At 39.6% G+C, this 25823-nt stretch overlaps 1 protein-coding gene across 5 annotated transcripts in view; it reads left to right on the forward strand.

Moving 5' to 3' along the window:
- Nucleotides 1-25823, forward strand: part of SPAG1 (sperm associated antigen 1) — a 99756-nt gene that overhangs the window by 51720 nt on the left and 22213 nt on the right. For all 5 annotated transcript variants that reach the window (XM_073794633.1, XM_033842919.2, XM_033842920.2 and 2 more), the window contains 3 exons: nt 18988-19401; nt 19784-19883; nt 24889-25041. In XM_073794633.1, the coding sequence (XP_073650734.1) occupies nt 18988-19401; nt 19784-19883; nt 24889-25041 (667 nt within the window). The remainder of the gene's footprint in view (nt 1-18987; nt 19402-19783; nt 19884-24888; nt 25042-25823) is intronic.

Below are 25823 nucleotides of genomic sequence, written 5' to 3' on the forward strand. Positions count from 1 at the left end.
ATTTTCTAAAATTTGCGTTTGTTAGTGTAGGTCTTTCCCTTCTCCTGTGTTTCCTGCCGAGAGAAGTTCGTTGACCATTTGTTGTAAGGCTGGTTTGGTGGTGCTGAATTCTCTTAGCCTTTGCTTGTCTGTAAAGGTTTTAATTTCTCTATCAAATCTAAATGACATTCTTGCTAGGTAGAGTAATCTTGATTGTAGGTTTTTCCCTTTCATCACTTTAAATATGTCCTGTCACTCCCTTCTGGCTTGAAGAGTTTCTGCTGAAAGATTAGCTGTTAACCTTATGGGGAGTCCCTTGTATGTTATTTGCTGCTTTTCCCTTGCTGCTTTTAATATTTTTGCTCTGTATTTAATTTTTGATAGTTTGATTAATATGTGTCTTGGCATGTTTCTCCTTGCATTTATCCTGTATCGGACTCTCTGCGCTCCCTGGACTTGATTAACTATTTCCTTTTCACGTTAGGGAAGTTTCAACTATAATGTCTTCAGGTATTTTCTCAGTCCCTTTCTTTTTCTTTTGTTCTCCTGGGACCCCTATAATTTGAATGTTGGTGTGTTTAATGTTGTCCCATAGGCCTCTGAGACTGTCCTTAATTCTTTTCATTTTTTTTTCTTTATTGTGCTCTGAAGTAGTTATTTCCACTATTGTATCTTCCATGTTACTTATCCATTCTTCTTCCTTAGTTATTCTACTATTGATTCCTTCTAGAGAATTTTAAGTTCATTTATTGTGTTGTTCATCATTGTTTGTTTGCTCTTTAGTTCTTCTAGGTCCTTGTTAAACATTTCTTTTATTTTCTCCATTCCATTTCCAATATTTTGGATCATCTTTAGTATCATTACTCTGAATTCTTTTTCAGGTAGACTGCCTATTTCTTCTTCATTTGTTTGGTCTGGTGGGTTTTTCACCTTGCTCCTTCATGTGCTGTGTGTTTCTCTGTCTTCTCATTTTGCTTAACTTATTGTGTTCGGGGTCTCCTTTTTGCAGGCTGCTGGTTCGTAATTCCCATTGTTTTTGGTGTCTGCCTTCAGTGGCTAAGGTTGGTTCAGTGGGTTGTTTAGGCTTCCTGGTGAAGGGGAATGGTGCCTGTGTTCTGGCGGATGAGGCTGGATCTTGTCTTTCTCGTGGGCAGCTCCGCGTCTGGTGGTGTGTTTTGGTGTGTCTGTGACCTTATTATGATTTTAGGCAGCCTTTCTGGTAGTGGGTGGCGTTGTGTTACATTTTGCTAGTTTCTTGGCATAGGGTGTCCAGCACTGGAGTTTGCTGGTCGTTGAGTGGAGCTGGGTCTTGGCGCTGAGATGGAGATCTGTGGGTGATTTTTGCCATTTGATATTACATGGAGCTGGGAGGTCTCTGGTGGACCAATGTCCTGAATTCGGCTCTCCCACCTCAGAGGCACAGGCCTGACGCCCGGCCAGGGCACCAAGACACTGGCATCCACACGGCTCAGAATAAAAGGGAGAATAAAGGAAAGAAAGAAAGTGATATAAAATCAAGTTGTAAAATAAAAAATAATTATTAAAAATAAAAAAAATTTTTAAAGTAAAAAAAAAACAAAGCAAAGAAAGAAAGAACAGAGCAACCAAACCAGAAAATAAATCCAGCAATGATAAAAGTGCTAAAACCATGTTTAAAAAAAAAAAGAAAAGGGCAGACGGAACCCTAGGACAAATGGTAAAAGTAAAGCTATACAGACAAAATCACACAAAGATGCATACACATACACACTCACAAAAAGAGAAAAAGGAAATATATATATATATATATCTCATTGCTTCCGAAGTCCACTGCCTCAATTTGGGATGATTCATTGTCTTTTCAGGTATTCCACAGATGCAGGGTACATCAGGTTGATTGTGGAAATTTAATCCACTGCTCCTGAGGCTGCTGGGAGAGATTTCCCTTTCTCTTCTTTGTTTGCACAGCTCCTGGGGTTCACCTTTGGATTTGGCCCCGCCTCTGCATGTAGGTTGCCTGAGGGCATCTGTTCTTCCGCTTATACAGGACGGGGTTAAAGGAGCAGCTGATTGGGGGCTCTGGCTCACTCAGGCCAGGGGAACAGATGGGTACAGAATGCGGGGCAATCCTGTGGCAGCAGAGGCTGGCATGACGTTGCAACAGCCTGAGTCGTGCCGTGTGTTCCCCCAGGGAAGTTGTCCCTGGATCATGGGACCCTGGCTGTTGCGCGCTGCACAGGCTCCTAGGAGGGGTGGTGTGGATAGTGACCTGTGCTTGCACACAGGCTTCTTGGTGGCTGCAGCAGCAGCCTTAGCGTCTCATGCCCATCTCTTGGGTCTGCACTGATAGCCATGGCTCACACCCATCTCTGGAGCTTGTTTCGGCAGTGCTCTGAATCCCCTCTCCTTGCGCACCGCGAAACAACAAGGCAAGAAAAAGTCTCTTGCCTCTTTGGCAGTTCCAGACTTTCCCCACCAGACTCCTTCCCGGCTAGCTGTAGCGCACTAGCCCCCTTCAGGCTGTGTTCATGCTGCCAACCCCAGTTCTCTCCCTGGGATCTGACCTCCGCAGCAGGATCCTCAGCTCCCAGCCCCCACCCGTCCTGGCGGGTGAGCAGACAAGCCTCTCGGGCTGGTGACAGCTGGTTGGCACTGATCCTTTGTGCAGGAATCTGTCTGCTTTGCCCTCTGCACCCCTGTTGCTGCGCTCTCCTCTGTGGTTCCGAAGCTTCCCCCCGTCACCCCCGTCTTTGCCAGTGACCGGGCTTCGTAGTGTGTGGAAACCTTTCCTCCTTTACAGCTCCATCCCACTGGTACAGGTCCCATCCCTATTTTTTGTCTCTGTTTTTTCTTTTGCCCTACCCAGGTATGTGGGGAGTTTCTTGCCTTTTGGGAGGTCTAAGGTCTTCTACCAGTGTTCAGTAGGTGTCCTGTAGGAATTGTTCCACATGTAGATGTATTTCTGATGTATTTGTGGGTGGGAAGGTGATCTCCACGTCTTAGTCTTTCACCATCTTGAAGTTCTCCTCACTTCTCTGCTTTTTTATATTTTTCAGTTTCATTGATTTCTGCTCTTTATCATTTCCTTCTTTTTGTTTGTTATGGGTTTATTTTTCTTCTCTTTCTCTAAGATAGTTTCTCAAATGGAAGCTTAGAATGTTGATTTGAAACTTTTTTCCCTAACATAAGCATTTGATGCTATGCTTTCTTCTAAGTGTGGCATTAGCTGCATCCCATACATTTTGATATGTTGTATTCTCATGGTCATTCAACTGGAAATATTTTCTAATTTCCTTCAAGGCTCCCTCTTTGACCCATATGGCATATTTAATTTCCAAATTTTTGAGACATCAGTAATCTTTCTGTTATTGATTTAAAGTTTACCTCCATGTTATACAGTAGAAACTAACACACCATTGTAAAGGAGTTATACTCCAATAAAGATGTTAAATTTTTTTTTAATAAAAAAATTTTAAAAAGAATGGAAATAAAAAAATAAAAATAAAAACCTGTAAAGTTTACCTGCGTTAAGGTCAGAGAATACACTTTGTGTTACATTATTACTTTCAAATTTGTTGAGGCTTTTTTTTTATGACATAGGATGTATTATTTCTTGATGCAGATTCCACGTGCCCTTGAAAAGAATGTTATTCTGCTGTTTTTTGGTGGAGTGTTTTATAAATGTCAATTAAATTAAGTTGGTTGATGGTGCTGCTTAGTTCTTTATCCTTGCTGATTTTGTTTACTTGTTATATTCCTTACTTTTATATTCCTTATTGAGGAGTATTGTTGTCTACAGTTGTGGATTTGTCCATTTCTCTTTTTAGTTGTACCAGTTTTTGCTTCATGTGTCTTGAGGCTCTGTTGTTAGAAATATTCACGTTTAGGATTTCTGTGACTTGTTGGTCAGTTGATCCTTTTATCATTATATAATGTTTCTCTATCTTTGGTAATTTTACTTGCTTTTAAGTCTGCTTTGTCTGACAGTAATATAGCTATTTCAGCTCTCTTTGGATTAATATTTTCACAGTATATATTTTCCTAGGCTTTTACTTTAACCTACCTATATAATTAAGGTGGTTTTCTATTAGACAGTAAATAGTTGGGTCTTGTTTTTAATCTTACTATCTCTTGTCTTATAACTGGTATATGTACACCATTTACAATTAATTATTGATGTTTGTAGTAGGTCTAACATTGTATTATTTGTTTTTCTGTTTCTTTGTTTTTTTCCAACTTTTTTTCTTTTATACCTTCTTTTGAGTTATTTAAATATTGTTTAGTTTTACATTTTAAAATATTGATTGTGTTTTTTACTGTATTTCTTTGTACATCCTTTTAATGGTCCCACTAGGAATTTATATATACATACTTAACTTTCCACATTTTACTTAGAATTAATATTTTACCACTTCCAGTGGAATGTAAAAAAAAAAATCTTACCACCAAATCAGTCCCTTTATCCACTGTCTTTATGTTGTAGTTATCATGTGTTATATCTACGTTCATTGGTATTCCCATTAGACAATGTTATGCTTTCTGCTTTCAACCTCTCTACATTTTTTAAAGAATTTAAGAGGAGAAAAAAACCAGTCCTTTATTTACTCAGATATTTGTCATTTCTACTGTTCTTCCTTCATTCCTAATGGTACATGTTTCTTCCTGCTATCATCTCCTTTACACATGAAGTATTTCCTTTAGCATTTCTTTTAAAGAATGTCTGCTAGAGATGAATTCTCTTAGTTTTCCTTCACTGAGGATGTCTTTATTTCACCTTCATTTCTGAAGGATATTTTTGCGGGATATAGAATTATGGTTTGACAGTCCTTTGTTTCAGCGTTTTAAACATTTTGCCTTGCTGCCTTCTATCCTTCATGATTCTGATGAGAAATCCATTGTTATTCAAATTGTTGTTCCCCTATATTTGATGCATTGTTTTCCTCTGGATGCTTTCAAGACTTTTTCCTTTGTTTTTATTTTTATTTTTTAATTTTTATTATTTTTATTTTTTTTATTTTTATTTTTTTGCGGTACGCAGGCCTCTCACTGTTGCAGCCTCTTCTGTTGCGGAGCACAGGCTCCGGACACACAGGCTCAGCAGCCATGGCTCACAGGCCCAGCCGCTCCACAGCATGTGGGATCTTCCCAGACTGGGGCATGAACCCGTGTCCCCTGCATCGGCAGGTGGACTCTCAACCACTGTGCCACCAGGGAAGCCCTGTTTTTATTTTTTAGCAGTTTGATTATCATATGTCTTGATGTGCATTTCTTTGAATTTATCCTTTTGGAGTATGCTGAGATTCTTGAATCTATAAGTTCATGTCTTTGCCACATTTGTGAAGTTGTCAGCGCTAAGTTCTTCAAAGTTTTTTCTGGACAACACTATTTTTCCTTTCCTACTGGGACTATTGTGACACAATTGTTAGACCATTTGGTATTGTCCTACAAGACTTTGAGGCTCTGTTCTTTTTTTCCCCCAGTTATTTTTCCTCTCTCTTGTTAAGATTGAGAAATTTCTCTTGATCTATATATTCAAGTTCACTGACCTTTTCCTCTCATCTCAATTGTATTATTGTAGCCATTTGGTGAATTTTTTTATCTTGGTTATTGTATTTTTCCATTGTAATGTTTCCATTTGGTTCTTTTTTTTTGAAATCTTCTATTTTTCAGCAAAACTCTTTAATCTTTCTATTCATTTTAAGAGTGTTTGCCTGTATTTCTTGGAGCATGGTTAGTATTGCCACTTTAAAGTCTTTGTTTGAGAATTCATAACATCTGGTTATCCAGGGTTTAGTATTACTTAATTGCCTTTTTCTTTGCCACATGTTGAGATTTTCTTTATTCTTCACTTGTAAGGAATTTTGTACTGTATATTAGCAATTTTTAATATTATTATATGTGATTTTCAGTTTTGTTTAAATCTGATGGGGAACTTTTACTTTAAAGCAGTTAATCAATCTGGTTAGTTTTGGGTAACAGTTCTCCTACCTGACTTCCGTGGACTATGGTTCTAATGTCAGTTTAGTTTCAAAACCTTTGCAGCACTATTTGGATCTGTCCCACTTGTGCACCACCCCATGACCAACTGGGGCCTGGGTAATGGTTTCCCCCGGAATTCACTTCTCAAAATTTTTGGTAGGATGTTTAAGGTCAAATTTATGCACATGGATCACCTGGTAGGTAAGCTCATTTCAGTTACAATTTTATGCAATTGTTTTCTTAAGTTCCCTCCTCTCTGTGATTCTTCCCTACTCTTTCTGGATGCCAGATGTTTTCCTTCCTCTTCCTTTGGCTAGAAAGCCACACTTTAATTCTACTGTACACTTCCCATGACTATGTGCCTCCAGTAGTGAGCAGCAAGAGGAAAGAGAAAAGAAAAAAAGCAATGGGGATATCCTTGGGACCACAGTTTCTCTGACCAGAGATAAGAGTTCTCTCCCTCAAAGTTTTAGCTATCTACTTGGCTGCTACTGCAGCTGCTGAAGGATTGCCTAGGAGCTGGGATTGGAGAGAAAGGAAAAACAAAACAAACAAACAAACAAACAAATAGAAATAGGGAATTTCCCCGTAGGGGCCAACTATTTCTTTTTTTTCTTAAGATAAATAATAAAGGGGACCTCCTAAAGCTCTTTTTCTCCATACCCAGTGCAGTTTTGGGTTTTAAACTGACTTTGACCCAGGCTAGGAGATATCAGAGGAAAGAAAAATGAGAAACTCACTGCTGTTTGGGAGGTATTTCCAATTCTAGTTCCTTTCCCCAATCAGCCTGCTACCATTTACTTTTCAGCGTCCTCATATAACTGCTCCATGAATTCTGTCCCAGGTTTTTAGTTGTATTCAGTGTGAGAGACAGGGTGGATTATGTTTACTCCACCTTAACAGGAATTGCTCTTCTCACTACTTTTTTTTTGGGGGGGGGGGGAACAATTAGCACACTTGAAGAACTGTGGAAGTGCTTTACTTATATTATTTCACTTAATCCTCAAGGAAGCTATAATATCCATACTTTTATAGATTAGGAAACAGAAGCTTAGAAAGGTTATTTGCCACATTTGCATAGGTTATAAGTCATGTGGTTAGGATATGGCCCCAAATCTGTGAGATGCCAAAGTGTATCTCTTAAACATGGTTATTAGATACCAACTAAGGAAGTACAGGTTCTATAAAACCCAGGCTGAATATCACCGGGCTACACTGTCAAAGAAACAGATATAATTTGGTGTTTATCCACTCTTGTGCTGACGCTGTACTAAGAACTCTTATCAGAGGTTGAACATATGTTGAGAAACAAGTGGGTTAATGACTAATATGATCATTTTTGATTAAAGAATGGGCAGAGGAACTCAATAGACATTTTTCCAGAGAAGACATTTATATGGCCAACAGGTACATGAAAAGGTGCTCAACATCACTAATCATCAGGGAAATGCAAAGCAAAACCACAATGAGATATCACCTCACACCTACTTGAATGGCCATCAACAAGAAGACAAGAGAGATCACAAGTGTCAGTAAGGATATGGAGAAAAGGGAACTCTTGTACTATTGGTGGGAATATAACCACTATGGAAAACAGTATGGAGGTTCCTCAAAAAATTAAAAAATAGAACTACCATATGATCCAGCCATCCCACTTCTGGGTATATGTCCAAAAGAAATGAAATCACTATCTCGAAGAGATATCCATTGTTCATTGCAGCATTATTCCCAATAACCAAGATATGGAAACAATCTAAGTGTCCACCAAAGGATGAATAAGTAAAGAAAGTGTGATACAAACACACACACAACACAGACACACACATGAACATTATTCAGCCATAATAAAGAAGAAAATCCTGCCATTTGTGACAACATGGAGGGAACTTGAGGGTATTGTACTAAGTGAAATAAGTCAGACAGAGAAAAATACTCTATGATCCCACTTATGGTGTGGAATATTAAAAAAGCCAAATTCATAATAATAGAGAGTAGAATGGTGGTTTCTAGGGCGGAGGGGTTGGAGGTATTGGGGAGAAGTTGGTCAAAGGGTATAAACTTCCAGTTATAAGGTGAATAAGTTCTGGGGATTCAGTATAGCATGATGACTATAGTTAACAATACTGTATTATATACTTGAAAGGTGCTAAGACAGTAGATCTTAAATATTTTTATTACAAAAGTAATAGTAGTTCTGTGATGGATGTATTAAGTAACCTTATTGTGGTAATCATTCTGCAGTATATATGTGTATCAAATCACCATACCGTAAAACTTAAACAGTGTTATGTGTCAACTGCATCTCAATAAACATACTAAAATGCCCTCTTCACAAATAGAGATAAACAGCAAAGGGCTAATCAAAAATTAGTAACACATATGGTTCCATGATTAAAACTCTGAGTTAGGATTACTGTAGTGTAATATCACTTAACAGATTGTTATGTTTCTCTCTGAATTAGGTGGTTATCCCTAAGGTAAGTCCCATAGGGAAGCAATATTCCCATTCAGATTTCCAAGCAGGCAGAGCTTTAAGAGAACCATTTCTGATCCTGTCACTCATGCCCGCCCCCCCATAATTATTTTGTAGATTAGGGAATATATAAAAGTATGCAAGATTCAGAAAACAAAAATGTCTTGATGAGGAAGGATATAAATTTTAAGACCAGTTAGTTCCCTTTTATCAGAAGCAAATCAAGATTAGGTAGGTTAAATGGCTGGAAGCCCAGAAGTAGTGCTTTTAGGATGAAGGAAGAACAATGGGACTATATTATGTTCATTTTTACCAAGTTCCATTGTTAGATAATATGTAAAAAGAGGTCCTGGAGCCTTGGACAAGACAGGAGAAATCCAAGTCACTTTTAGGAAAATAATGTGAAAGCCCAGAGGGAGGTTATCAAACTGGAATCTTTGCCTGTGGTTCCCCTCCCACCACATTCCAAGAAAGAATTCTTAGTCATTATGGGGTATGATGCAGGGAGCCCTGAAGACCATGAGAAAATGCAGCAATTAGTGTGCTCTATCCTTGGCTGATACTGCTGCTTCCCTGTGGGCTCCACCTGGGTTGGCCAGGCCCAGGTCATCCAGACTGAGGTAGAACATAACCAATGGGTTTAATCTCACAGCTGACAGTTACTGAGCACCTACTCTGTGTCAGGTACTGAGATAAGACAATTGATAGGCTTTCTTCACCTGTCCTTTTGAGGACTGCTATGAAGAAATACCTGTCCTCGCCAGGCTGATTGGATCTGGGATTTGAGTTCATGGGCTTTCTCGGAAACCTCCCTATTTGTGTTTTCCTTCCCTAGTAGAGAATATTTAGAAGTGGCCGTCAGAGGAAAGTAAGCCTCTAGACTCCCTTGTAGTGTTGTTGCTTATTCTCCACTTAAAAATGAAATATAAGAAAATTAAACAGTCATTGACAAACAGAAGAATAAAATGTAAATATTCCTCTTGTCCTAGAATTGGTGGGATCAGGAGGTTGGAAGGATGGGGATTTCAAAGAGTTAAAACAACAGACAAAATCATAAAGAGAAAGATGAATTATTTTGATTATGTAAAAATTAAAAACTTGTATAAGACAGATGCCATAAAAAAAATAAAAGGCAAATGACAAATTAGTAAAATGGCAAAGGGTTTATGACCTCAAATATGAAGAGCTTTTACAAAACAATAAGACCAAGTTAAAGAGCCTAGTACCAAAATGAACAAAGCATAGGAACAGAGAAATCACTAATGAAGAAATTAAATGATCAATACATTTTTTTTTTTTTTTCTGCGGTACGCGTGCCTGTCACTGTTGTGGCCTCTCCTGTTGTGGAGCACAGGCTCTGGACACGCAGGCTCAGCAGCCATGGCTCATGGGCCCAGCCGCTCCGCAGCATGTGGGATCTTCCCAGACCGGGGCACAAACCTGCGTCCCCTGCATCCGCAGGCGGACTCTCAACCACTGTACCACCAGGGAAGCCCCGATCAATACATTTTTGTATTGCTAATAAAAAGATGAAAGTTAAATATAGATTTTTTTTTCTCCCATCAAATTGACTGAGATGGAAAAAAAAAAGTATTCTTTGTTGTCAATGGTAAGGTAAAGTAAGCATTCTTTTTAAAAACTTGAGATATAATTCATATATCATAACATTCATCCTTTACAAATTCAGTAGATTTTAATATACTTACAAGGTTGTACAATCATCACGACTGTCTAATTCCAGAACATTTTTATCATCACAAAAAGAAATCCCATTCCCATTAGCAGTCACTCCCATCTCCCTTTCCCCTGGCAACTACTAATCCACTTTCTGTCTCTACAGATTTGCTTATTCTGAATATCTCATGTAAATGGAATCATACAATATGTGGCCTTTTGTGTCTGGCTTCTCTCACTCAGCATAATGTTTTCAAGGTTTATCCATGTTGAAGTGTTGAAGTATGTATCAGTACTTCATTCCTTTTTTATTCTTCCAGTTTTATTAATATATAATTGACATTAGCACTGTATAAAGTTTAAGGCATACAGCATACTGATTTTCCTTACATACATCATGAAATGATTATCACAGTAAGTTTAGAAAGCATCCATCATCTCATATAGATGCAACATTTTTAAAATAGAAAAAAAAATTTTTCCTTATGATGAGAACTCTTAGGATTTATTCTCTTAACAACTTTCATATATAAAAGTGTTAATTATGTTTATCATGTTGTACATTACATCCCTAGTACTTATTTACCTTGTAACTGGAAATTTGTACCTTTTGACTGCCTTCATCCATTTCCCCCTCCCCTCATTCCCCACTTCTGGTAACCACAAATCTGATCTTTTTTTCTATGAGCTTATTTATTTGGTTTCGAAGTATAATTGACTGACAACATGTTAGCTCCTGCTACACAACTTAGTGATTTTGTATTTCTATACATTTCAAAATGATCACCACAGTAAGTCTATATGATCTGTCACCATATGAAGATATTACATAATTATTGACTATATTCTCCATACTGTACATTTCATACCTGTGACTCATTTATTTTTGCAAGTGGAAGTTTTTACTTAATGTCCCTCACCTTTTTCTCTCTTTCCCTCAGCCCCTTCCCCTCCAGCAACCATCTGTTTGTTCTCTGTATCTATGACTCTGTTTCTGTTTTATGTTTGTTCGTTTGTTTTGTTTTTATATTCCACATATAAGTGAAATCATACAGTATTTGTTTTTCTCTGTCTGACTTATTTCACTAAGCATAATACCCTCTACATCTATCCATGTTGTCACAAATGGCAAGATTGCATTCTTTTTTATGGCTGAGTAATATTCTATTATATATTTTATGTACATTTATTTATATATGTATGCTACATCTTCTTTATCCATTCATCTATTAGTGGTTTGCTTCCATATTTTGGCTATTGTAAATAATGCTGCAATGAACATAGAGGTCTGTATATCTTTTCTAATTAGTGTTTTGGTTTTCTTCAGATAAACACCCAGGAGTGGAATTGTTGGATTGTATGGTAGTTCTGTTTTTAATTTTTTGAGGAATCTCCATACTGTTTTCCATACTGGCTGTACCAACTCACATTCCCACCAAGAGTGTACAAGGGTTACACTTTCTCCACGTCCTCACTAACACTTATTATTTGTTGTCTTTTTGATAACAGCCATTCTGACAGGTGTGAGGTGATAGCTCTTTGTTGTTTTAATCTCTGATGATTAACGATTTTGAGCATCTTTTCATGTGCCTGTTGGCCATCTGTGTGTCTTCTTTGGAAAAATGTTTATTCAGATCCTATGCCCATTTTTTAACTGGGTTGTTTGGGTTTTTTTGCTATGAGTTATATGAGTTGTTTGTATATTTTGAATACTAGCTCATCAGATACATGGTTTACAAATATCTTCTCCCATTCAGTAGGTGGCCTTTTCATTTTTTCATAGTTTCCTTTGCTGTGCAAAAACTTTTTAGTTTGATGTAGTCCCATTTGTTTGTTTTTACTTTTGTTTCCCTTGTCTGAGGAGACATATCCAAAAAAATATTACTAAGACCAGTGTCTTAGTACTTCACTCCTTGTTATGGAAAATAATATTCTTACATTGATAATATCACATTTTCTTTATTCATTAATCAGTTGATGGACATTTGGGTTGTTTCCACTTTTTGGCTATTATGAATAATGCTTTTGTGAACATTCATGTACAAGTATTTTTGGTTTGTGTTTATGCATGTACATATGTTTTTAATTTTGGGGGGTATATACTTAAAAGCAGAATACTGGGTTATATGGTAACTCTATGTTTAACTTCCAGAGGAACTGCAAGACTGTTTTCCAAAGTGTTTATACCATTTTATATTCTTACCAGCAACATATAAGGATTCCAATTCCTCCACATTCTTGCAAACACTTGTTATGGTTTGCCTCTTTGAGTATAACCATCCTAATGGGTGTAAAGTGGTAACTCCTTATGGTTTTGATTTGGATTTCCCTAATGACTTATTATGTTGACCGTTTTCCATGTGCTTATTAGCCATTTGTATATCTTGTTTGGAGAAATGTTTATTCAAGTCCTTTGCCCATTTTCAAATTAGGTTGTCTTTTTATTGTTGCATTGTAACCATTATTTTTGTATTCTGGATATTAAACCCTTATCAGATACTTGATTTGCACATAATTTCTCCCATTCTGTGGGTTTTTTAACTTTCTTGATAATATCCTCTGATGCACAAAAGTTTTTAATTTTGATGAAGTCCAATTTATCTACTTTTGTTACTTATACCTTTGGTGTCATATATAAAAATCCACTATTAGGACTTCCCTGGCAGTCCAGTGGTTAAGACTCCATGCTCCCAATGCAGGGGGCATGGGTTTGATCCCTGGTCAGGGAACTAAGATCCCGCATGCCACGTGGTGTGTCAAAAAAAAAAATCCACTGTTAAATCCAAGGTCATGTAGATTTACTCCTATGTTTTCTTCTAAGAGTGCTACGGTTTTAGCTCTTATATTTAGGTCATTGATTTATTTTGATTAATTGAGGTAGGAAGGAGTCCAACTTAGCTTTGATTTTTTGTTTTTGTTGTTGTTTTTTGACATGTAGAAATCTAGTTGTCCTAACACCATTTGTTAAGGAAACTATTCTTTCCTCATTGAATGGACTTGGCACTTTTGTCCAAAATCAGTTGGCCATATCCACACACTTATGGTCAATTAATCTACAACAAAGGAGGCAAGAATATATAATGGAGAAAAGACAGCCTCTTTAATAAGTGGTTCTGGGAAAACTGGACAGCTCCATGTAAAATAATGAAATTAGAACATTTTCTAACACCATATACAAAAATAAACTCAAAATGGATTAAAGACCTAAATGTAAGACCAGGAACCATAAAACTCCTGAAGAAAATGTAGGCCAAACATCCTTTGACATAAGTTGTAGCAATATTTTTTTGGATCTGTCTCCTCAGGCAAAGGAAGCAAAAGCGAAAATAAACAAATGGGACCTAATTAAACTAAAAAGCTTTTGCACAGCAAAGGAAACCACCAACAAAACAAAAAGACAACCTATTGAATGGGAGAAGATATTTGTAAATGATAAGATCAATAAGGGGTTAATATCCAACATATATAAACAGCTCCAACAACCCAGGTCAAAACAACGACTCGATTAAAAAATGGGCAGAAGACCTGAATAGACATTTTTCCAAAGGAGATATACAAATGGCCAACAGGCACATGAAAAGATGACCAACATCATTAATCATCAGAGAAATGCAAATCAAAACCACAATGAGAGGGCTTCCCTGGTAGCGCAGTGGTTGAGAGTCCGCCTGCAGATGCAGGGGACACGGGTTCGTGCCCCGGTCCCGGAGGATCCCACATGCTGCGGAGCGGCTGGGCCCATGAGCCGTGGCTGCTGAGCCTGCACGTCCAGAGCTTGTGCTCCACAGCGGGAGAGGCCACAGCAGTGAGAGGCCTGCCTACCGCAAAAAAAATACAAATAAAATAAAATAAAAAATGGTCAGGGGGAAAAAAAAAACCACAGTGAGATATCACCTCACATCTGTCAGAATGGCTATCACCAAAAAGACCGCAAAGAGCAAATGTTGGCAAGGATGTGGAGAAAATGTAACCCTTGTGCACTGTTGGCGGGAATGTAAATTGGTATAGCCACTGTGGAAAACGGTATGAGGGTTTCTCACAAAACTAAAAATAGAACTACCATATGATCCAGCAATTCCATTGCAGGGTATATATTCAAATAAAATGAAAAACAAATACTGTATGCTAACACATATATATGGAATCTAAAAAAAAATTGGTTATGAAGAACCTAGGGGCAGGACAGGAATAAAGATGCAGACGTAGAGAATGGACTTGAGGACACGGGGAGGGGGAAGGGTAAGCTGGAATGAAGTGAGAGAGTGGCATGGACATATATACACTACCAAATGTAAAATAGATAGCTAGTGGGAAGCAGCTGCATAGCACAGGGAGATCAGCTCGGTGCTTTGTGACCACTTAGAGGGGTGGGATAGGGAGGGTGGGAGGGAGACACAAGAGGGAGGAGATATGGGGATATATGTATATGTATAGCTGATTCACTTTATTATAAAGCAGAAACTAACACACTATTGTAAAGCAATTATACTCCAATAAAGATGTTAAAAAAGAGAAAACACTAATTTGAAAAGATATATGCCCCCCAATGTTCATAGCAGCATTATTTACAATAGCTAGGATATGGAGGCAACTTGTGTCCATCAACAGATGAATGGATAAAGAAAATGTAACACACACACACACACTGGACTACTACTCAGTCTTAAAAAAAGAGTGAAATTTTGCCATTTGCAACAACATGGATGGAATTGGAGGGTATTATGCTTAGTGAAATAAGTCAGAGAAAGAGAAATACTATATGATAAAACTTATATGTGGAATTTAAAAAATAAAATAAAATAGTGGATATAACAAAAAAGAAACAGACTTACAGACATAGAGAACAAACCAGAGGGGAGAGGAAAGCAGGGAGGGACAAGGTAGGGGTATTGGATTAAGTGGTACAAACTACTATGTGTAAAATAAATAAGCTACAAGGGTATATTATACAGCACAGGGAATATAGCCAATATTTTATAATAACTATAAATGGAATATAACCTTTAAAAATTGTGAATCAATATTTTGTACATCTAAAACATATAATATTATAAATCAACTATACCTCAAAAAAAATAATAAAGGTGTATTAAAACAAACAAACAAACAAAAAAACTACCTGACTGACATGGTCCAAAGCTGTGGTTTTTAGATGTTTCATTGATTTGCATTTGATAAAAATTCAAACATATTTTACCCTAAGAAAACAATCACATGGCCATAGATGCATGGGTTTATTTCTGGACTCTCTATTTCATTGGTTTATATGTCTATCCTTATGTCGTACCACGCTGTTTTGATTACTGTAGCTTTCCATAAGTTTTGAAGTCTGAAGTGTAAGTCCTTTGATTTTGTTCTCTTTTTCAAGATTGTTTTGGCTATTCTAGGCCCCTTGAAATTCCACATGAATTTGAGGATCAGCTTTTCCATTTCTGCCCAAAAGGCTGTGGAGTTTTGATAGGGATTATGTTGAATCTGTAGACTGCTTTGTATAGTATTAATATTTTAACAACATTAAGTCTTCCTATCTATGATCAAGAGATGTTTTTCCATTTATTTAATTTCTATTTTTTAAAGGATCTTTTTTTTTTTTTTTAGATGTTGGGGGTAGGAGTTTATTAATTTATTTTTGCTGTGTTGGTGTTGGGTCTTCGTTTCTGTGCGAGGGCTTTCTCTAGTTGTGGCAAGCGGCGGCCACTCTTCATCATGGTGTGCGGGCCTCTCACTATCACGGCCTCTCTTGTCGCGGAGCACAGCCTCCAGACGCGCAGGCTCAGTAGTTGTGGCTCACGGGCCTAGTTGCTCTGCGGCATGTGGGATCTTCCCAGACCAGGGGTTGAACCTGTGTCCCCTGCATTAGCAGGCAGATTCTCAACCACTGCGCCACCAGGGAAGCCCTATTTAATTTCTTTCAGCAATATTTATTATACAAGTCTTTCACTGCCTTGGTTAAGTTTATTCCTAAATATTTTATTCCTTTGGATGCTACTGTAAATGTAATTATTTTCGTAATTTCCTTTCAGGATTTTTCATTGCTAATTTATAGAAACAACTGATTTTTGTATGTTGATCTTGTACTCTGAAATCACTGAATTTGCTTATTAGCTCTAGTAGTGGTTTGTGTGTGTGTGTATTCTTTGGGAATATATGTACATTTATATATATATAGGTATAGATAGATAATCTATATATAATCATGTCATCTATGACATAATCATGTCATCTCTGTAGATAATCATGTCATCTATGAATAGAGATAGTTTTACTTTTTCTTTTCAATATGTATGCCTTTTATTTCTTTTTCTTGTCTAATTGATCAGGCTACAACTTCCAGTACAATGTTGAGTAGCTGCAGTGAAAACAGCATCTTTGTCTTATTCCTGAGCTTCAGGGGAAAGCTTTCAGGATTTCACTATTGAGTATGATGTTAGCTGTTTTTCATAAAAGTACTTTATCATGTTGAGAAATTTTACTTCTCTTCTTAGTTTTCTGAGTGTTTTTATCATGAAGGGGTGTTGGATTTTGTCAAGTTCCTTTTCAATGTCAGTTATGACCGTGTCAGTTTTTCCCCTTGTCCTTTAATGTCATCTGTTGCACAGATTGATTTTCTACTGTTGAACTACTCTTCCATTCCTGAGATAAATCCCACTTGGTCATGATGTATAATCCTTTTAACAGTTTGCTAGTATTTCATTGAGGATTTTTGTATCTACCAGCTACCCAAACCACCCCACCCCAGGGTACTGAAGTCTTTGTGGTCTTCAGATCTAATGATTTTCTTTAATCCTTATGCAGTCAAAACTCTTGGCCATTCCTTCCTTTGATATTGGTTACTGTTTACTCCTTTCTCCCTGAAATACTCTTTCTTCTTGGTTTCTGAGGCAGTACACCCTCCTGTTTTCTCTCTCATTTCTAGGTACTCCTCCATCTCCACTGGAGATTCTGATCATCCTTTAAGCGTTTTGTTTTTGTTTTTGTTGTTGTTTTTGTTTTTGCGGTATGCAGGCCTCTCACTGTTTAGGCCTCTCCCGTTGCAGAGCACAGGCTCCAGACATGCAGGCTCAGTGGCCATGGCTTACGGGCCCAGCCGCTCCGTGGCATGTGGGATCTTCCCGGACCGGGGCACAAACCCGTGTCCCCTGCATCTGCAGGCGGACTCTCAACCACTGTGCCACCAGGGAAGCCCCCCTTTAAGTTTTTTATTTCTTAGGATCCTTTGGAAGATCTCGGTGACTCCATTCACACTCAAACTTCAGTGATCCTTTTTTTGCCAGCAATTCCCAAGTCAATGTCTCTAGATAAGGCCTCCTCTGACCTACATTTGGAGCTACCTCCTGAACAACTCCTCTGGAATGTCCCACAGGTAGTTAAATACCCAACAGGACTCACAGGTCTTTCATGTTCAGGCCTCTGCTTACCTTTGCAGGAAAATGTTAAGGGGCATTTCAGTCTTAAGGAAAGAGGTACAGCATTCATTTCATTTGAATCTCAGTTATGTTGGTTTCTAGCTCTTCATGCTTGAGAGAATTCCTTAGCTTCTTCCATGTGTTTCTCTTGCTTCATTTGTAATGTGGGGACAATACTTGGTATGAAGATTAACGATAATGAAAATGATAATGTAAAGGTCTTGACCCATGTTAAGTTCTAAATAAATGGCAGCTATTTAGTAATAGTATTGGTAAGACATACAAGGGAATAGAAAATAATACTAGCTGTCCATCGTTTCTACTGACACTGACTTAAGCTTCCATCCATTTTTATGCTGGGTGGGACTTGAGCAGCAGATTCCAGATGAAGAGTACTGGAGCCTTGCTCTGGGTCCCATTTGGGGATTTATCTCTATAATAAGATCATCTTTTTATTGTTAAGCCCCTTTTGGTAAGTGATCCAAAACTGGATGTTATTCTGCTGTATAGAAAGCTGTATTTATTAATTAGTGTGTTTTTATACTCATTGCTTGCCTTAAGGTGATCATCCATCCACTGATTTTTATTTAAGTACTAGTGGTTTTCTACTTCCTCTGTCTTTGTGCTTCAAATTCTGGCTTTACCATTCATGAAACAGAATGGGAAATAGATTCATTAAAAATCAGATTAGAATTTGTTACAAGAGAAAGCTGGGAAGTTTCTGCATTTAGTGCTTTGAAATGATGAATTGCTTTGTTTTAAATATTAAGACACCCATCAATGAAATATTTATGCATCATTTGCCTATTTAAATATCAATTCAATAATCAATTATTTAAGCTCTGATAAGTACCTGAAATCTTTCAATCAAGATCAAAGGAACTTTTAAGTTTGAATAAGGTATTGTACTGGAAATTTTACTGTCTTTTTAAGGTTCACTTTAAAAACCAGGTGCCTGTTTTATGTGAGTTCTTTGCTAAAATCATTTTTAAATGGCTTAAAAATCACTTGGACTTTTTTTTTTTTTTCAAATTATCTTCTCCCAGTCCCTTAACATAAGGAAAGGGTGCCCTAACTTTGGGTGCAATTATTGTATTCAAGTTTTAGTAACTTCATTCATTCATTTCTAAACTGTAAATGGAAGAAAAGTACATATTTTGTAAGACCTACCTCGATACGTATGCGTTGATGAAGGGAATGATTTTGAAATGCCGCTTTTCACGTCCCAAGCTCTTCAGCGTTTGAAGAGTTAAATCCGGGGTTGGCTTCCGTCCCTAGCCCGGGAAGCCACTAGGGCTCGGAGCGCGACCTCCGCTGTTAACCCTCTGGGCCAACCGGCCCCCCAGAGGCGCCGGAACCGCCGGATTCCGCCCGAGGGGCGGGCCCACTCTGCCTGGCTTCTCCCGCGACCCCGCCCCTGCGCCGGCACCGCCGCGGCCTCCCTGGTAGTTGCTCGCGATGATGCAAACACTCACTTCCCGCATCCACTCCCCACAGAGGCCGCGGAGCCGGCGCCTGCCGGGCGCACCGCCGAGCCGCGCGCCATGGGCAACATCCAGAAGAAGCTGACTGGCAAGAGCGAGGGCGGCAGGCGGCCGCAGAGGGGCGCGCCGCGGCGGGGCCGGGCGCCGGAGGCCGGCGCGGACAAGCGGGACCGGCCGCGGGCCCCGGCGACGGCGGGCGGCTCCAATGGGCACCCGGGCGGCGGGCGGCGCTCGGGGGGCCCCGCGGCCAGCGCTCCCCCTGGTCCCGGCGCGTCCCCCGGACCTGGCGCGCCGCCGGCGCCGGCGCCCGCCGCCCCAGTCGGCCCCGCCGGCCTGAAGAGCCAGGGCAACGAGCTCTTTAAAAACGGGCAGTTCGCCGAGGCGGCTCTCAGGTACTCGGCGGTGATCGCGCAGCTGGAGCCTGCAGGTGAGTGAGCTTCGCCCACGGGGTCCCTGGCCCCTCGGGCTGCGGCTCGCGGGACCTAAAGGGGCCAACGCGGGAGAGGCGCGGGCCACCTCCCGATTGACAGGCGCTCGCCCTGTAGGTTCCTTCCCAGTAACCGAGGGCAGGGCAGGAGCGACTCCACCTCCGGGAGCTGTACCTTGGAACGCGTAGCGTGTGCCCGGGCGGGGCACGGTTGCCGCGGTCCCTTACGGGCTTGGCCTCTCTGGCCACTGCGGGCACTGGGAGGTCCTCGGAGCTGCATTAGCAGCGGGGTGGACTGCAGTGCCGCGGGAGACCTCAGTTGTCTGTTGAACTGTGATTTCGCTAATGGATTTTAACTGTATTTAATTAAATGTGATTTTAGGAAGTGGAAATGCAGATGATCTAAGTATCTTATATTCAAATAGAGCAGCATGTTACCTAAAAGACGGAAATTGCAGTGGCTGCATTCAAGATTGTAACAGGTAAACTGCCCGTTTTCAGCTTTGTCAAGAGATTATCATTTCACTGTGATGAATGCAGTATTTAATATACCAAATTTTCTGCATAAGAGTCTAATTAAGACATTTAAGATGTGTTAATTGGTTAATACATAAAACTTGTAAATCCTTTCACATATATGAAGACAATTATAGAAGATTGTGCAAACTTTTTTCACTTCCACTGCTATCACCTTAATTCATACTCTTTTTCACATCAGTCTCAGAGTACTGGAGAAGCCTTCTAACTAGTCTCTCTGCTTCCTCCAATCCACTGTGGCATCAGAATAGCTTTTCCTGAAGCATTATTTTGTGCAGACTGTTTCAGCGGGTGTTCAGTGGCTCAGTATGGTCTTCTAGATAATTATAACCTCCTCTGTCACCACACTGCCCCCCAAAAAAGCTTTCTGCTCCCATTTGGTTCATATCTATAATGCCCTCTGCACATCTTTGCTTTTCAGAAATCCTTCCTCTTCAGCTTCCCCATCCTCTCTGCTTTCCTGATCACCTCGGGCTCCCTGGTCATCTGCATGGCTGTAATGCTTGCACTGTCACTCTCACACCTGTAGGTACTTATGTCATCCACTGCATTGGATTTTAAGCTCCCTGAGGTCAAGAATCATGTATTATAGGGTTGCATCCCTCAAGCACATTAGTCACCCATGGTACTCAACAAGTTACATGCTGAGATGGATGAATATATTTACATGAATAAAAAGTATCATTTTACCATTAAATAATAAGCCTGCTTCAGGAACCCTTTGGAAAGAAGCTACTATTAGTGCATCTAAAAAATAAGAAGCCATATGTACTGGTTTAACCTTCACAGTTTTGGTTTACTCCTGTAGTCTGGTATAATTGTTAATATCATCCCCTTTCACTCTCAGAAGCCCTAGTTTGGACAGTAGCATGTGTGGACACCTTGATTATAAGGTAAACAGTTTTTTTTTTCCATTGATAGTATCAGTTTATTGATATGGATAAAATCTTGCTGGTATCTGTGCCTGCAGTTTAAAAAGAAGGCCGTGAGCTGCTTGGATTTTTTGCCGATTTTACATATTCATATTTAAAATCAATAATATTTATATTCACATTGGTCTGACTCTAGACCCCACCTACTGCTGTGCTATCTCACACTAGCTAATTGTTAGGTTTTCAGGATCTTGTGAGTTGGTTGAAGTCAAGTTGGTAGTTGAAATCTGCCATGGTTGGAGTACTACTAATACCATGAAAATTGGCAAATGACCCAAACCTGGGCCTCTACTCAGGAGAGCCGGTTGTTAAACATTTACCGCTGCCCATAACTAACAACAAGACCACGTGTATTTGCAGATTATCAGGCACGTTGTGATTTGCAGCTAAGAACCTTCCAGTTCAAGTGTGTGATGGTAATATATTACCCTTCAGACTTGTCTGAGGTCTTCCTTCAGTGAGTGAGTTCAGGACTCTAGTTACAAACAGTGGACTCACTTTATCCTTAAGTGAGAGTAAGGTGGCAGACATTTTCTTGCTAAAATGTGTTGTTTCAGTGTAGACCCAGGAGGAAGTCACAGAGGAGACTCTGGGGTCAGGAGTGGGGGTGGGCACTAGAATGGAGGTATGCCCTGGAGGAGAGCGGGAGATTGCCTGCAGGGGAGGGAGGGAGGGAGGGAGGTGGGTGGTGGTTTAGGTAAGGTGTCCTTAGTTAAAAGCTGTGTTCTAGGCTGAGGAATCTGGTTCTGCTGGTCAGTAGTGACCTTTCTAGAAGCCGACCTACTTAGATGTTTTCTTTGATACCTGGTGTATGAGTCTCAGCATAAGGAGCACGGTGTGATTTTACGCCAAAGCAGCGATTCTCAAACTCATTTCAGTGCCAGGGAAACCATGATTTACTTATGTGAACATGTTGAACTATGGCTGTATTTAAATATGTATAAACTAGGAACCAATTATTAGCAGAAGGATGTCTGTTTTCTCTTCACCTGAAAAAGATTACATACATTTTAAAGGGAGCCTATTTTTTAGTTTTTCAGTTAATTATCTTTGCTCCTTGGAGAGTTGTTTCCTGTTGCAGGAGCGCTTATTACAAAACAAGTGGTAGCAGGATTCAAACAGCGGAAAAAGAAAAACTGCCCAGGGCAAAGTTTAAAATAAGGGAGAGGGGGAACCTATGAAATAACTTTGTATGCATTTTTGGGGGAAAGTCTTTGATTTTAAGTGTCTACACTCCTGGGGCCTACTCTGAAGCACTTCCCTTGAGCTCTTTCCCAGGGGCTTATGGAGAGCAGCTGCTGGGAGCATGAGGCTGTTTGAGGAGCTCAGTGGCTGCAGGCCCTGCCCTCTCCTCCCCTCAGCATCTCCAGGTTTCTAGGTTAGGCTTCCAGGTGAAGCATGAAACAGGGTTATGACACCTAAGAAAAGTTTAAAACCAAATGATTTTAAACAATAAAACAATTTCTAGAAATAATTCTAGAATTATTTCTAGAAATTCTAGAATTATTTCTAGAAATTACTTGTCATTCTCATAATTGCTTATCAGCTAAAAGAAAAATCTTCACTGTTCCCATCTGTCAGAGAATCTTTTTGGGTTATCTAAACCACATCAAAAATCTTTCAGCTGATTTTCCATTGAGGGTATTCTGACAGAATCAAGACGAATGAATGTTGCCTAGTAATTCTCTGCTTTTTCTCATCTTTGTTGCTCACAGACGGACTTGAAATTAGAAGACGATTTAAGAGTCTTAACTGTGTTAACTTGAATAGTTAAGCTTTTGTAAACTCTGGTTTAAAAGTTCTCTGTGTTTGTTTTTATGAATGGATGTGCTTTTTTTTTTTTCTTTTTTTCTTCTAGTGGAATTCTCACTTAAAAGCTCACATTCATTTTCAGGATTGCGGTTAAAGAGAAAAAACCTTGCATTTACTTGGCTGGGCAGTGCTAAAAATTAAATGCATCATCTCATTCAGTTTTAGATTCCACGCCTACCTCAGGTCTCTCTTGTGGATAAATAGCACCTTGGGTGTTGGAAGTCTTTGGTAAAATGGGAGTAGTCTTGTGTTTGTGACCTATATTTATAATCACTGTGTAGTTAATATTCCCTAAGCATTTAACTAAGGTAGATTTAAGGCAGTGGTACAGATGCCCAGAAACCTGTTTTCTAGTGTTTGAGTGTTTTTAATAGACTTTAATTTTATTTTTAAAATAACTTTTACTGGTCACGAGTAATACATACCTATTATACAAAAAAGTCTTAAAACCCAGTACAACGCAAAGAAGATCATTAAAATCATCCCCAATCCTAACACTTAGGCAAAGCAAAATTGGTTATTTTTCAAAGAAATGAAGCTAATTAGGTTTAATGACATTTCTAGAACAAATTCTATGATACACAGCTGAGGAACACACCCAGTTGAGTATCTGTACGATGTAGAGCAGCGGTCCCCAGCCTTTTTGGCACCAGGGACCAGTTTCGCGGAAGACAACTTTTCCTCGGATTGGGGGGATGGTTCAGGAAGTAATGCAAGGGGCTGCGAAGATGGGGAGCGGCAGATGAAGCTTCACTTGCTCACCCACCGTTCACCTCCTGCTGTGCAGCCCGGCTCCTAACAGGCCGTGGACCGGTACCGGTCCGTGGCCCAGGGATTGGGGATCCCTGAATGGCAGGTGACTCTGAGTTCCTTTATCTGTGGTGCTCTTGTTTCTGTTCGTGGTAGAAAGAGTGTAGGCCCTGCAGGTTCATTTGGGAGGGGTTTGCCGAGTCCCTCCAGTGGCCTGGCAGTGATCTAGGCACTGGGATACAGTGGTGATCAGCTCCCGCAACGCCAGTGCTTTCCTGCAGCTTAAATTCAGAAGAACGGGCACGTGGGCAGACTGCTCCCTGTGTCTCTCCATTTCCTCACCTGCAACATGAACATGTTACTATTTACCTTGCAGGCTTGTTGTGACATTAGATGAGAATGTCTGCAGAGACTAGCAATGGCAGATGTTGTCGGAGCTTCCTCCTTCCAGATCACTGTAGACAGGTATAGACAGCAGATCTCTAGGACTGTTGGGGAAAAAGTCAAGAAGCCCTCACTTGTGCTTTTCCTGAAGCAAGTTAAATGTCTGATCTATAAACTGCTCATGCATAAGAATTACCAGAAGAGCAAACCTTTATGCCCGCTGTGGGCAGTCTGGCACGGAGATTTGTTAGTGGACTATTAGCTCTTCATAGGATCTAGCACGGAGTACTTCTTTACAGTTTCAGTTGATTTTGTTAAAACTAAGAGTACGATAGTTTTCATTCATAAATACAATCTTTTGATTGTATTCTTTGTTTCAGAATATAATGAAGTGCCTTAAGTAGTGAGGTAGCTTTAAGCAGTTACTTCAGACAAAACCAAGGAACATAACCTTGAAATACATCTCTAGTGATATTGGAAATGCTTCATAGACTAAAAAGTACAAGGTGAAAATTCATGACTTACAAGAAATCATTGGGTACTTACTCCCTTGATTTCCTCGGGTCTATGTTTGAAGCCCTTTGGCAGCAAGTAAATCATAATCAGCTGTATTAAGTTTTGGAGAGCTTATTTTCAAAATGCAGTGTAGGTTTTGTGGTTCTGTGCTAAGTGCCTTATTAAATACATAGGTGCAAATAAAAATTTTCCTTTTAATCTGTCAATAACAAGAACCTGTTGAAAGCCTACTCTGTGCTTGGTGCCATGATGGGCTCTGCTAGTACACAGGGGAGTGGGAGGGAGGGCACCGCCTGCTCTCGGGGAGTTCAGTCTCACCGGGGGAAAGAGCAGATGCCAAAGGGCTTCGATACTGTTTTAAAAGAAAGGAGGTAACCACAGATTTGATTGCTCTGCTACTCTGGGTTTGCCTTTCTGGTATGTTGCCAGATCCCCAAGGTAAAATATCAGATATGAATGCATGTGAGAGTCCAGTCCTATCGGATACATTCAGTTAGCGTAAGTAAGGGAGTAATTTTCAAAACAAATGACAGTGTAATATTTCTGTCTCCTTTAGGGCTCTGGAACTTCGTCCATTCTCAATCAAGCCTCTTCTTCGACGAGCAATGGCCTATGAAGCTTTAGAGCAGTATCAGAAAGCTTATGTGGATTATAAAACAGTGTTGCAAATAGACTGCGGAATCCAGATAGCAAATGACAGTGTTAACAGGTAACCTGATCAGAGGCAGCCGCCTGAGGTCTAGTTGTTTTCTAATGGAATGAGATTTTATTTTCCTCCCCTCCTTCAAGAACGATGTCAAAGTGTAGACGTGTTCTTCGTTATTGGCATTACATGAATGATTGTCTTCTTTCATTCCTTCAAAACCAAATGGTTTTGATGGATATCTTCATGGGCCTGCTAGATATTTATGTTATGTGCCCTTTAAATAGACACTCACCTAGGATGAGTATTAACTTAAAATGGCAAAATAGCACAGAATTTGGTTCTAATTTATATTATGACCTATTTACCCCCTGGGTGAGAATGGGAAGGTAAGAATTTCCAGACTTCATAAATTGCTTTCAGGTGAACTTTGAAAATTACTACTTGGATAACATTTCTAGGTATGTAGAATATTTTCTGGTCCCATTTGTCCAAAGTATAATTTCTTCCAAGTATGTGTATATTACACTGAGCCTTGTGTTGGTCTAGTGTACCATGCCCCACTCCCCACAAAAAGACAGAAAGGGGAAAAAAAAATGACATAGCCTCTGTCTTTAAGTAAACTAGAACATAGCTAGGGGGAACAACTTAACATAAGACAGATTCTCCCCAAGTGTGAACATTAGTGAGGTGGGGATCACAGAGAGGTGAGGCTGCCTTTGTCTGTGTGGGCCACAGTTGTTGGAGAGGTGAAGGGCGTTGAGAGACCACGAGGGGACCTTGAACAAAGCTATGGAAAATGAGAATGGCAGGTTTCGGATTAATTCCTTTTTTGAGATCCTGCCTTA

This window comes from Tursiops truncatus, chromosome 17 (genome assembly GCF_011762595.2).
Source record: "Tursiops truncatus isolate mTurTru1 chromosome 17, mTurTru1.mat.Y, whole genome shotgun sequence".
Taxonomy (NCBI): domain Eukaryota; kingdom Metazoa; phylum Chordata; class Mammalia; order Artiodactyla; family Delphinidae; genus Tursiops; species Tursiops truncatus.